Source organism: Malassezia globosa (assembly GCF_000181695.2).
Source record: "Malassezia globosa CBS 7966 chromosome Unknown mgl_sf_3.1, whole genome shotgun sequence".
Classification (NCBI taxonomy): domain Eukaryota; kingdom Fungi; phylum Basidiomycota; class Malasseziomycetes; order Malasseziales; family Malasseziaceae; genus Malassezia; species Malassezia globosa.
Genome location: NW_001849871.1, coordinates 633,419 through 646,370, shown reverse-complemented (window position 1 = coordinate 646,370; position 12,952 = coordinate 633,419). Strand labels below are relative to the sequence as shown.

Sequence of the window (12,952 nt, the reverse complement as noted above, 5' to 3'; positions counted from 1 at the left end):
ATGGAGGGTTTTTTTCGAGTGTGGACGCGAGGACGGCCCGATCTCTTTTAACGCGTTGCCACGCCTCACCGCCGATTCCTGTGGAGCGCGTTGTCGGTGGGAGCGACGTGGTAGACAACGCCAGACAATCATGAGCGATAATATGAATTCCCATGCCGAGACACAGAAAACAGTCGAATCGACAGAACGGACTATCGCAGAGACAAATGTAACCGCGCCAGATTTGAAATCAGGAGGAACGCGGCGCGGATCTCGACCTGTTGCGCCACCGCAAAAGGGAACGACTGTGTTTCCCATGGCTCGGATCAGTAAGATCATCAAGGTATGTTTGTGTACGAAGCTCATGACTCGCAACAGGCCGATACTTCAGTGGATATCTGCAGCAAGGAAGCAACATTTCTTATTAGTGCAGCGACGGTACGTGTGCATAGACGGATTGACCACGAGCCTGTAGGAGCTCTTTGTTAAGAAGCTGGTCGAAGAGGGTTGCACAAATGCACGTTTAGACAAACGACGAATGATCCGCTACGATGATATGGGTATGTTTTGTCTTTTGAAAAAAAAAAAAAACTGGTTTTCTGACTTTTCTGCAGCTAAAGCTGTTGCACAGAACGAATACATGGACTTTTTAAGGGATATTGTGCCTAACACAATACCTCTTTCTATGGCTATGAAGATGCGTGAAGAGAGAAATCATACAGAGTCTGATCAGGCTCAAAACGAAGCTGGAAAGGCACGAGATGAGGACGCAGGGACCGAGATGGAGGCGAACACGAGAAATGCTATGAACGGAGGCGACGCTACCGCTGAGACGGACGCTCATGTCGATACTCAAGGTGATGATGATGATGCTGATGTGGATATTGAAGCTGAGGGAGATGGCTTTGGCGATCAGTCTATGCCTGACGAAAACACCAACGGGTAGGCGCTCGTTGGAAAAAGTATGGAGACATACCACACCATTGTGATATTATATAGTAGGGCACATGTCGACTTGTACTTGAGAAGAAATAGGTACTAGATAGGACATGTTCGTTAGGAGACAAGCATTTTAAAATGTATGGATGAATCAAAGCCAAAGGCATCCCTCATGGATCGTTAGGAAGCTAAATGATTCCACCAACTCGAATTAATAGATGAGCGGGGTGGAGTTGAGGTGGTAGTAAAAAAGCGACAACTACAGGGTTCGAACCTGTGCGGGCGAAGCCCATGAGATGACATGAACTGAATTCAAGTCTCACCCATTAACCACTCTGGCAAGTTGCCTCCTGCCTTACCAGGCAGGAGGAAAGCCAAATAAGTTCCTTTAAGTTCCAGCAGAATAAGAAATTTTTTTTAAATAAGGGATTATCTGCACCGACCTATTTGACTACGTTATCCGGCCTCTTAAGCCTGAGCTGCGAACTCAAATGAGGCCATTCGCTTCCAGAAGGAGCACGATAGAGTGTGTAATCTCAGCCACACTCTGCTGCGACAAGTCGACGACCAAGTCCGCGTCCTTGGGGGCCTCGTAGACGTCATCGACACCGGTGAAGCCCTTGACTTCACCACGGCGGGCCTTGGCATAGTTGCCGCGGCGGTCATGCTTCTCACAGTACTCCAGGGGCGTTGCAACGTGGATCAGGAAAAAGTTGTTCGAGCCACCGCCCTTAAGAATCGTGTCGCGGGCCATTTGACGCGAGTGCTCGTATGGCGCAATAGGTGAAGCAATGACTGCAGCACCAGCACGTGTGAGTTCGCTAGCGACGAAAGCAATTCGCTGGAGGTTCTTGTGGCGGTCCTCAGGCGAGAAGCCGAGCTCAGAGGAGAGCTCGTGACGCACCGTGTCACCAAGCAGGAGTGAGACGCTGCGGCCACCCTGTTCATGAAGTTTGACCTGTAATGCACTGGCAATCTGGTCCTTGCCGGAGTTCAGCAAGCCCGAGAGCAGGATGGTGAAACCTTGGCTTGTCTTGGGCGGGTAGCTCTCGCGCAACGTCTTGACAACGCTGTCATAGCTAAACCAGTCGGGGATCGGCGCGCCTGAACGCAAGCGCTTGCGAAGCTCAGTGCCGCTAATGTTGAGTGTCTTGGCGCCCTCGGGCACGGCATCGACTGGGTGGTATTCGTCCAAGTCTGGCAGGTATGTCATCATCTGGAACGGCACCATCTCGATGCCCAGCTCATCGGTGTGCTTCTTGACAAGATCCTGTGCATCGTACGGGCCATAGAAGTCCTCACCCTGGCTGTTCTTGCCGGGGCCAGCATGGTCACGACCGACGATAAAGTGCGTCACACCAAAGTTTTTACGAATAATGGCATGCCACAGTGCCTCGCGAGGACCAGCCATACGCATGGCAAGCGGCAACAGAGCCAAGTGCGCCATGCCCTTCGGGTAGCGGGGCATGAGGCTTTGATAGACACGCACACGTGTGTAGTGGTCGACATCACCGGGCTTAGTGAGACCGACGACGGGGTGGATCAGCACATTGGCCTGAAGCTGGCGCGCTGCACGCACGGTCAGCTCACGGTGGGCACGGTGCATCGGGTTACTAGTCTGTGAAGGCCACTGACCTTGCGGCCAGGCAAGCTTGCTGAAGTGGTGGCGCAACTCAGCAGGCGTGTAGCGGAGCTCGACGTAGTCGAAGTACTGCGGCTTGGCCACAGCCTGAACGTTGCCGCCCACATAGTAGTCCTTGGCGTTCTGGTAGAGGAATGCGACGGCTGGGTGCGCCTTGTCGTCAGCCCCCATGACAAGCTCGGCCTCGCGAGACACATTCACGTCGTACAGGTCCGAGACGGTCAGAATGGCAATGATAGTGTCATCGCGCGCGTCGCGCAACGCGACGCGCGCACCTTCTTTCAGGCCAAGAGTCTCGACCTGCTCCTTCGACACATCCAGTGTCACAGGAATAGGGAAGAGTGCACCGCTGGCCAGACGCATGTTGGTCAAGCAGCCTTCATAGTCGGCCTTGTTCATGAATCCCTCCAGAGGAGAGAAGCCGCCAGTGATGATGAGCTCCAAATCACACAATTGGCGCTAACATAGAGAAAGATAGAGAGTTAGTCATGCGAGGTGAGAGGAGGCATGCGCTGTATGGCGCGGAGACTTTGTACGTACACCATTGAGCATGATCTCGGGTAGAGACTCTGCTTCTTCACGAAGCTTTTCTGCCATGGGGGCATCACGCGCAAGAAGATCCTTGAGAACACCACCGTGCGGAGGATTGACCATGTTGGGAAAGGGGGGGATCGGAGTTGGACGAGGAGAGATCTCGATTTCATCAAGTCCTATCTATATCCCACTTTCCACTCCCCCGTGGATGGCGTGCGTGCGTTTCATGCACATGCATAAAACCCGTGCGGGCGATACCTCAAGATTGCGCCATCGAGACCGCGGCCGCAGCAGGGAAAACAGGCATATCCTCCACCATAACCACGTGATGCCTGCACGGCCGTCGAGATGTGTTCGTGTCCGCGTATGCGTGCACTTGTGGACGGTGTGCGAACGCCGAGACGCGGCATGGGCCAGCCAGCCAGCCAGCCCACGGTCCTGAGCGCGGTAGGCAACACAGATGAGCTGTGCTGTGGATGGCCAGAACCAACACCACAGACAACAGAAGAATGCGTCACTGACACGTTTGAGCGCAGCGGGCCACGTTCCCACTAGGTCGATATGGGTCAGCACGTACGCTTGTTGTATGCCTATCCACTACAGACCAGACACTACTTATGCCTTGGCGATCTCGACAGAGTTCGTGGCGCCAAGAGCCGTCTTGATCTGGCCGTAGATACCGAACTGGAGGGCGGTCATCGTACCGACCATGACGAGACGGGTCGTCAGGCCCGTGAAGAGACCGACAGGGCCGAGGTCCTTGGCGATCTTGATGAGACGGCCCGTGGTCGTCTCGCCAGGGAGAGCCTTGGTCTTGTTCACCTTGGAAAGGAGCGTGTCGGCGGGCTGCGAGATGGTCGCAGCGGCGAAACCGGCGATCAGACCAGAGCCAAGGTTGAACGCCGTAGCCTCCGAGTGCGAGAGCTGTGCCTTGGTCTTGCCATACATGTGGAGCGCGTTCTCGAGGACAATCTCCATCGTGGCGAACTTGGCCATGTTGTAGGGCACTTGCTTGAACAGGATGGGGCCGAAACCGGCGTAGAAGCCGCCAATGCCCTCCTCGCGGGCAATGCGGGCGAAGCCACCAACAAGACCGTTAGCGAAGGTCGGCTGCGAGACGAGACGGATACGTGTGGCTTCCAGAGGGCACAGAGCAATGTCAGCAAAGAACTCGGCAAGAGCCGAGGCAGCCAGGTACACGGACATGCGGTTCTCCTGCGACGTCTTCATGCCAAGCTGCTCGACGATCATCTTCTTGAACAGTTCGTAACCGCCGAACTTGAAACCACCTGGAGGAAGTAGCCCATAGCCGTCGGGCCGAGACCGGTCAGAAGAGCACCGGCACCTTCCGTAGCGACAATCTGGCGGAAGCTGCCGAACATACCCTTGTTGTACACGGTAGGCTCGAGCTGAATACGCGTCTTGACGACGTCAATCGGGGTCATGGCACCGTGCGTAATACCACAGCAGAGCGAGCCAGCGAGGGCGAAACGCGCGTACAGGTCGACGCCGGTTGGGCCTGCGGGCTTTACTGGTGACTGCACGTTGACGGCGCCCTTGACATCCTTGACGGTGTCCTTGACCGTATCCTTGACCGACTCAACAGTCGAGTGGATAGGGTACGAGACACCCGTGAAGTTTTGAATGTACGACATAATGATTTAGAGAAACACAAGTAAAGTGGTGTGGAAGTGTGTGGATGTGGAAAAGAGGTGAGTGTGTGCGTGTGTGAACGTGTGTGGTACGGAAAGGAGAGAGGGAGGAAAGGGGAGGGGGGTAAAAAAAAAAAAGATTGGCCCAATCAACCCGCCCAACCTCCGAAGCGTTCGATCCAAGCCAAGAGGGTCCGGCGTTGCCTGCCCGCGCCCGCACGAACTTGCACAAACGCACGCACGCACGCACGCGTAATTACACACAGCGAGACACACACACACACACACACACATACATACGCACACCCAAGCACACGGACAAGCCCGAGCCGAGCGCGCGCATGCTTTGGCCAAGATGGCACGTGCCTCGCAACGAGTGGATGTGATAGGGCCGTTACCCGAAGGATGGAACCTATGAAACAAATCATCTACATGACTCCTTGGCGAATTTGTCAGCAAGAAGAGTGGCGTGGCGGCCGGCCTGCCAAGGAAACGAGTACGCAACGATTTTCGCGGATGAAAGAGAGAGAGACGCCATGGCACGTGATTTACGCACCGCGCTGACGGCTTACTCGTCCAAGGCGTCAAATAGGATCGACAGAGCCTGCTGAGCCTGTGGCGTGTGCATGCTATTGCGCGCAAAGTCCAGAGCAATGGTGTGGATGCTGTTGCGGATACGGGTAATAAGCTGGCGCAAAATAGGGAAAAGTTCCGCGTCCGTAGCGTCTTCGCGCGAAGCCACAATGAGCATGTCAGGCGTTTGAGCAATGCAGGACTCGACGAGGGCGTTGCGGTGGGAGCTTGGCACAGGCTGTGTCGGCTTGCGACGACCCTCGTAGACGGCATTGGACCAAGGGTCGTTGGGATCGATGCCAGGGAAGCAGCGCTGATTCGAGAGCGACTCGAGACGCAAGCAAAGATAGCCCAGCTGCTTCACCTGCGCGAGTGCAAGGAGTTCCTGCGTCGGCTCGTACATTTGGAAAAGCCCACTACTGCGACGCGCGCCGGAGAGATGCGTGTAGCGGGCAGCGAGCATTTTGGGGTATACGAGAGAGAGATGCTCGGGTGCTTCGATGCCCTTGAGGCGCCGCTCGCCGACAGAGATGATGCCCAAACCCAGTCGGCGCAGAAAGACGACGTCGCGCGGCGTGCAGGACTGCGGCGCTGCCTCGCTGCCGGCCGTGTGGGGCAGGTGTTCATGTTCCTTGTACATGTCAAAGACGCGCTCGAGCTCCTGGATCACATCGCGGCTCACGAGGATCTGACCGCCGTCCGCTGCGGCACTGATGCGCGCCGCACGGTTGACCATGGGGCCGAAGTAGTCCATGCGGTTGTTGACGGGATCGACCTCACACACGGGACAGCCCCAGTGCACGCCCATGCGAACGCTCAGGCCTCGGTACAGGAGCGTGCCGTCGTCCGAGTACACGGTCTGGGTGGTGGGTGAGTCGAGGATTTCTTGGGGCCAGTCGATGCTAAGGAGGCGCATCTGCACGCTGAAGCACCAGAGCAAAGCGGCGCTGACGGACTGGAACGACACCATGAACGCGTCGCCTTCGGTCTTGACTTCGTAGCCGCCGATACTGCGCATCTGCCGGCGGAGAAGCAGGTTGTGCAGGCGGATGGCCGACTGCATGCTGGGGTTGGTCTCCCAGAGCAGGGTGGAGTTCTTGATGTCGGTGAACACCAGAGCAATTTGGCCGATCGGAGGAAGCACCTCGCGCTCGAGCCGAGCAAGCGTGCTGTCCAGGTCGTTGCGGCCACGGCGCAGCATCTTTTTCGTGCTGTCCATGCCCCGCTGCGACGCATGCGCATTTTGCACATGCGCATTGAGCCGCTCATGAAAGAGCCCTGCGACGGTGACGACCATGACAGAGATATGGTCCTTCGCGCCGTACGCAATCGCGAGGTCGCGCAGCTTCTGGGCCGCGAGGCGTGGGTTCTCGCGGTCCATGCGCGCGATGTCGACGGCCATCTGGTACGAGAGGAACTTCCACAGCTCCGTGTTCGCGATGATGACGAATTCGTCCGCATCGATGAGCTCAATGCTCAGCACGGACGGACAGGCGGTGATGACAGGCGTCAGTTGGAAGAGGCCGAAGGCGCGCGCGACGTCCGTCTTGTCGTTTACGTAGTTGCGCAGCGAGACCCAGCCCTCGGCCGCGCGGATGCGCTGCGTCTCGTCGCGATTCAAGGGATCGTGCCGCTTGCCGAGCACACGGACAAAGCCGCCTGCTCGCGAGAGCACAGCGACAGCGTTGCCGATGTTGGCAATGTACAGCGTGCGATGTCGCTGGTACGCAAGGAGCGCCGTCGCACTGGACTGCCATAGATGCATGTCGCGCGACGAGCCTGAGCCCCAGCCCCAGAACACCTCCTGCGACGAGTGCGTGTGGGCAGAGGCGTCGCCAGTAGCGCCAGCAGCGCCGGCGTTAGAGCCATGAAAGTGACTGTGGCTGCTGCCATGGCTGCTGCTACGCACGGCCGACCCGGTCGCATGCTCGGCATGCACACGAAGAATGTACTCCGCATACAGCTGGTTCAGACGAAGAAACGCACGGCGAATGGCGATCGGAACCAGGTCGTTCGGCGCGTTTGTCGACGACGGAAGGCGCACGAGCTCGTCCTCCAGCACACGCGCACAGTGATCTGTCATGAAGCGGGCGATGCGCGTGCCGGCGAGCGACGAGTGGGCGCGGCCCTCGATGAGGCCAAACAGGGACTCGTTCTCGTCGCGGCGGAAACTCGGCACGACAAGGTCAAACACTTGGAGCGCATCATGCGAGCCGATGGAATCGGCAATGCCGTACGGCATCGCATTCACATGCGCGAGCGTCGTGCGGATGCGGCGGTGGTCCGTCTCGTCAGGCAGCGGCTGGTGCGTCATGGTGACCTCCATGAGGCCGAGCAGGCGCAGATGGTGCAGGCGGTTGAAGTCGGCGAGGTTCTTCTCGCGGCCATTCACATCGGCGATCTTGGGCTTGATCTCGAAGCGCTGGTTGCCCGACAGGTTGAGGTACCGCAGCTCGGGATTCGCATTCCAGTTCCAGTCATAGTGCCAGTTGGCGATGTTGTACTTGAGTGCATTGTTCCCGGCGTCGATTGCCCGCAGCTGCTTCAGCCGGCCGAGCTCCGCCGGCAGCGACAGCAGCTTGTTTCCATTCAGGAAGAGCACGTGCAGGTGCTGCAGCGCCTCGAGGTCCTCGGCGGGGAGCGCACCCAGGCTATTCGACGAGAGGAACAGCTGCCGGAGCGCACGCAGCGCGAGCAGCGCACCAGACGGCACCTCGTAGATCTCATTCATCGACAGGTTGAGCAGCTCGAGGCGCGGCAGGTGCATCAGCACGGCAAACACATCGTCCGACAGCCGGTTGTCCGCCACGCTCAGGTGCACGAGCGACGCAGCGAGGGGCATCGTGTCGAGCGCGCCGCCGTCGGGCATCGGGAGCGAGCTGAGGATGTTCGAGCTCGCATTCAGCACACGCAGACTTTGGCACCGCCACACACTCGCAGGCAGCGAGCGCAGGTTGTTGTCACGCACATCGAGGCGCTGCAGCGCGCGCAACGAGCCGATCGAGTCGGGCAGCTGCGTGAGCGCATTTGTCGCACAGCTCAGGCACTCGAGCTTCCCGAGCGAGCCGAGCGGCGGGAGCGACGCAAATTGGTTGTGGTCCAGCACGAGCTGCCGCAGCTCCGGCACCGAGCGGAAGAGGCTCTCGTTGATCGTGACGAGATTCGCATGCGACAGGTCGAGGCGTGTGAGCGACGACGGCACAGGCGCCGACAGCTGGGCACGTGTGAGCGGATTGTGCGCAAAGTCAAGCGTCTTGAGCGCCTCGCCGACGTCGCCCTCGATGCTGGTGACGTAGTTGTGCGACGCGAGCACATACTCGAGTCGCGGGAGCGCCATCACATCGCCCAGCATGTGCAGGTTCGTGTGCCGCACATCCAGCACCCGCAGCGACACGAGCGACTGCATCTCGGCCGGCAGGCGGCTGATGCTGTTGCCCACGAGGATGAGGCGCTCGAGCTTCGTGAGCCGGTGCACGTCGGACGGGACAATGCTGATCGCGTTGAACGACAGATCGAGATCCCGCAGGTTCGGAATCGCACACACCCGCGCAGGAAACGTGTCGAGCCGGTTGTTCGACAGGTTCAGGTACTGCAGCGCGCCCATGCTCGGCACGTACGACGGCGCCGACGAGAGGCGGTTGTTCGTCGCGCGGATGACCCGCAGCTGCGCCAGCTGGTGCAGCGGGATATGCTCCAGGTCCACGAGTCGGTTCGAGCTGACGTCGATCTGCGTGAGCTGCGGAATCGACACCACGCCCTCCGGCACACGCTTGAGCGAGAGCGACGACAGCCGCAGCATCCGCAGCGACGTGCACAGCTGCACAAAGTCGATCGGCAGGTCCGTCAGCGGATTCATCGACAGGTCCAGACTCACGATCCACTGTGCACACCGGTACACAGGTACGGGTATCATCGTGAGGTGCATGCCTTGCAGGTTCATGTGCTTGTACGTGTGGTCCTGGTCCTTGAGCATCCCTATGCTCAAAGTCGGCGCTCGGTCCGCTCGATACACGAACCTCAGCAGGAAACTCAGATCCTGGCGCCCCAGCTCATCAAGGCCATCTGCATCCGTATAGCCAGCCTGGATCAGCCGCCGCCGGAAGATCCGCACCGGCCTTTCACTCGGTGCGAGCGGGCGATCCGTCCCGCGCTCATACAGAAACAGACGATGGCCTTTCGTGTCGGCGACGCTCGTTGCGTGGCGTCCCAGCGCATACGCAATTTCCGACGCCGTCGTCTCGACCGCACACGATATAATCACGTACGTGTCGTTCTGCTGGTACACCCGCATGAACGTCTTGCCCGTGGGCGCCACAGGATCCACATCCGTGGAGCGAAACACCAGTGGCGCGGGTGGATTCCGTGCGGCCAACGGCAACGGCGCATCCCCGTGCATCGTCACATACCGAGCGACCGCATCAGGACCGGCTCCAGCTCCGGCTCCGGCTCCGGCCCCGGGCCCGGGACTGAGACTCGGACTCGGACCAGCGTGTCCGCCGCCCATGCCACCGCTTCCCACGCCCCGACGTGAACGCAAAAATGGCAAGTGCGGCGTACGATGCCGCCGTCCAAACGCTGCGTTCCCCACAGACATGAGCGCCATTTTCGTGCTTGAATAGGGCGTCGTCGTCGTCGTCGTCGTCGTCGGCGTGCACGCTGACGACGCATCGCCCGCCCCCTCGGCACTGCTTGTCCCTGCCCCTGACGGCAGCTGCATACCCGTCCCACCTGCTGTCGACGTGGGCGATGGCGACCACGACGACGACGAGGCCGGGCCAGCGCCGTGAACAGGTGTGATGCCTTGCCCCAGTCCCGGCACATGTGCTGGCGGCGGCGTTCGCGACATGGCACGACGGAAGAACCGCGGCCTCTTGGACTCTGTGCCCGGCTCGTCAAATGGATTCGTCCGCATGGACGTTTGCAACGGCGGTGTCGATAGGTCCATGGCCGGCTCGTAGATCACAACCTGTGATAGTACTGAGCCATCATGATCAGACCCAGCACTCGACGTGTGCGGCGGCACAGGCTCTTCATCCTCTGCATATTCACCCACGACATTCTTCATGTCTTGCTCTCCCGATGGCGACACGACGGCCCAGCTTTCCGGCGCCCGCCACGACGAGAGCGCCACATCGGCCCTGCTGCTGCTGCTGCCACTCGGCGGCGCCACCTCGGATGACGGCGTTCCCGTCGGCGTTGTCGACGAGAGCGTCATGACGAACGGCGCAATGCTCATCGCTGGATTCGTACTGGGCGGATACTGTGCTTGTTCTTGCGCCGGTGGCAGCGGCATACGTGCGGCTGGTTGGGCGGCTGCTTCAGCCTGTAGCTCCGACAGCAGCTGCGGCCGCGGCGCGGACGGCGAGTGCGCTTGTGTGGGCCGCACGTCAGAGGGCGTCGGCGTCTGTGGCGGCTTCGGCGACTGCATCGCGTCTCGCATGTCTTGCGCGCTCGGTCCTTCACCCATCGACGCACGGTGTCCAAGAGACTCGTCCATCGACACTTGTCTCGCACGCCGCGAGGAAAGATCAGCAGTGTGCAAGGAAGAGACGCTTGGCCGATGTGCAGACGATGACGTCGACGGCGGCGACGGCGACCACGACGACTTGGTCCGCGTCGCGGGCATCACTGGCACCGATGGAAACTGAAGAGCAGGCGCCAGTGCCTTGGGTGATACATTACTATCAGTCGCACAGCTTGCACATGGCTTGTCGCTTAGCAACGACGAGGAGCGCTCGTCATTCACATCACCACCATACGATAGACTCGACGAGCCAGGCGAGTCCCGTCGCACTCCTTCGGACAGTGTGGGCAGAATCGTTGCAGGTAAGCCCTGCGTCGACGACTTCGAACTTGGTGAGCTAGTGCCTGTAGGTGTCGTAGACCCGTTCCCCTCAGTGCAAGGAAACAATGGTGGCTCTTGGTTCAAGCAGCGACCAGAGCCCGTGTTGAGATGCGCGTCAGCACAGGGAACAGCGCCTATGCGCGATGGATCAATGATATCGCCAATCGTATCGAGGTTGGTGTCAAGCGTCACGCCGTGCTCATGTCCAGCATGCACAGGGTTCTCTAACGATATCGCTCGGTGGAATGGCTCAAAGAGAGCTGGTGTGTTTTTCTCCAGCTCCGCACTCACGCGACGCGACAAGCTTCCATGTCGCGGAATGCAAAGGCGCTTCGTACGCTCCAACTTGTCTTTGCGCATCGATCCCGACGGCGTCGACGTCGTCATCTGTCGCTTCTCGTCCTCACTATGGCTTCGTGCCCGCCATGATGACCCTGGACGAAACAAGGAGAATGGATTCAGCGTGCGCAAACCTAGGCCATGCTGACCATGCTGACCGTGCTGGCCGTGCTGGCCGTGCTGGCCGTGCTGACCGTGCTGGCTATATTCACGACTCGCACTGCCGCCCTCCGAAACACCTGTCTTGGCATGCGAGCCGTCACCGCCCTGTGACGATGAAAATGAGGGTGACGACACGGACGGTTGCATCGATGACATTGACGTGGATGCTGGTCCGAGCCTTGTACTTGGCCCCATCTCTTGTCTCAGCACAGTCAGGGGCACTGGCGCTGGCATAGATCCTGGCTCGGACGCAGACGCCGATGACGTTGACGTTGACGTTGACGATGATACCTGTGGCGCCACTGGCAGTGGCGGCGGCGGCGATGACGACGAGAACGACGATGACGACGACGACGACGACGATAATACTCGCGACATGAGCACAGAAGGCGCTGGGCCAGTCTTGCTCACCGACGACCTTAGCACACCTTCGCCTGTCGCCGTTGATGGAGTTCTCAAAGCATCTTCTTCACGAAGCCATGGTGAGATGGTATCGCACATCTGAGCCCCTTCTCGTTTCGTCTCCTCTACTTTCTGCTCAACAATCCCTCCGCGCGAAGGCGCATCACTCGCACCACCACCACTCGGCGTGCTCGCACTCGCATGCATAACACCGCCCAATGTGCGTGTAACGCTCGCGAGGTGGTATGGTACGTCGGTGGTCTGAGCAACGACTGACTGAGCGTCGTGTCAGTGTCACTCAACCTACTTTAAAATATGCCTAGAGGAGGGGGGGAGAAAAATAATGAAGACGACGAACGCGGCTCGCACGGGGTAAAAAGCTGCTGAGCAGTGGAAATGAGGGAGGGTCACGTCAGACCTCCCCTCCACCCTCTCCCAACAACCTGCAATGATAGTGGAGGTCAGTGAACCCAGCGGTGGAGGCAAGACTCATCCTCGTCCGCTGGTGGGTGTAGTAGCCTGCCTAGTTGAATGGGACCGATCTAACCTATTGTTTTTCGCGGGGCCAAGTCATCCCACATCATGCCCATCCAGCCCAGCGGACGCGTGCGTCTAGCGTCTGCGCCAAACGAATTTCTTCGCCCACACGTATATACACACCCTCCGCTCAACGCTTTCCTCCTTCTGATTGGCCAGAGGCGGATTCAAATCCTTTCACCACACTCTCGCGAACACATCCATCCGTCCTTGCGTCGGAGAGAGGGGCTTCATTGTCACAGAAAAGCCCAACAAGGAAGCACCAACAAGCGTCTGAGGGGAAGAGAGTAAGGAACGAACGGAGAGGGTGCAAACAAACATACTCAGACCCACGTCCCGGACAGGAAG

At 59.0% G+C, this 12,952-nt stretch overlaps 4 protein-coding genes across 4 annotated transcripts; 1 reads left to right on the top strand and 3 right to left on the bottom strand.

Moving 5' to 3' along the window:
• Positions 1 to 130: 130 nt before the first annotated feature.
• Positions 131 to 925, top strand: MGL_1620 (uncharacterized protein; the record flags this gene model as incomplete). Its single annotated transcript, XM_001731385.1, has 4 exons — positions 131 to 322; positions 358 to 417; positions 455 to 539; positions 594 to 925. The coding sequence occupies 4 exons, from the start codon at positions 131 to 133 to the stop codon at positions 923 to 925; spliced, it is 669 nt and encodes a 222-aa protein (XP_001731437.1).
• Positions 926 to 1,405: 480 nt separating this feature from the next.
• On the bottom strand, positions 1,406 to 3,214 carry MGL_1619 (uncharacterized protein; the record flags this gene model as incomplete). Its single annotated transcript, XM_001731384.1, has 2 exons — positions 1,406 to 3,019; positions 3,101 to 3,214. 2 exons carry the CDS (start codon positions 3,212 to 3,214, stop codon positions 1,406 to 1,408), a joined length of 1,728 nt encoding a protein of 575 aa, XP_001731436.1.
• A 495-nt stretch (positions 3,215 to 3,709) lies between these two features.
• On the bottom strand, positions 3,710 to 4,345 carry MGL_1618 (uncharacterized protein; the record flags this gene model as incomplete). Its single annotated transcript, XM_001731383.1, has 1 exon — positions 3,710 to 4,345. The coding sequence occupies one exon, from the start codon at positions 4,343 to 4,345 to the stop codon at positions 3,710 to 3,712; it is 636 nt and encodes a 211-aa protein (XP_001731435.1).
• A 969-nt stretch (positions 4,346 to 5,314) lies between these two features.
• Positions 5,315 to 12,274, bottom strand: MGL_1617 (uncharacterized protein; the record flags this gene model as incomplete). Its single annotated transcript, XM_001731382.1, has 1 exon — positions 5,315 to 12,274. One exon carries the CDS (start codon positions 12,272 to 12,274, stop codon positions 5,315 to 5,317), a length of 6,960 nt encoding a protein of 2,319 aa, XP_001731434.1.
• Between the last annotated feature and the right edge of the window lie 678 nt (positions 12,275 to 12,952).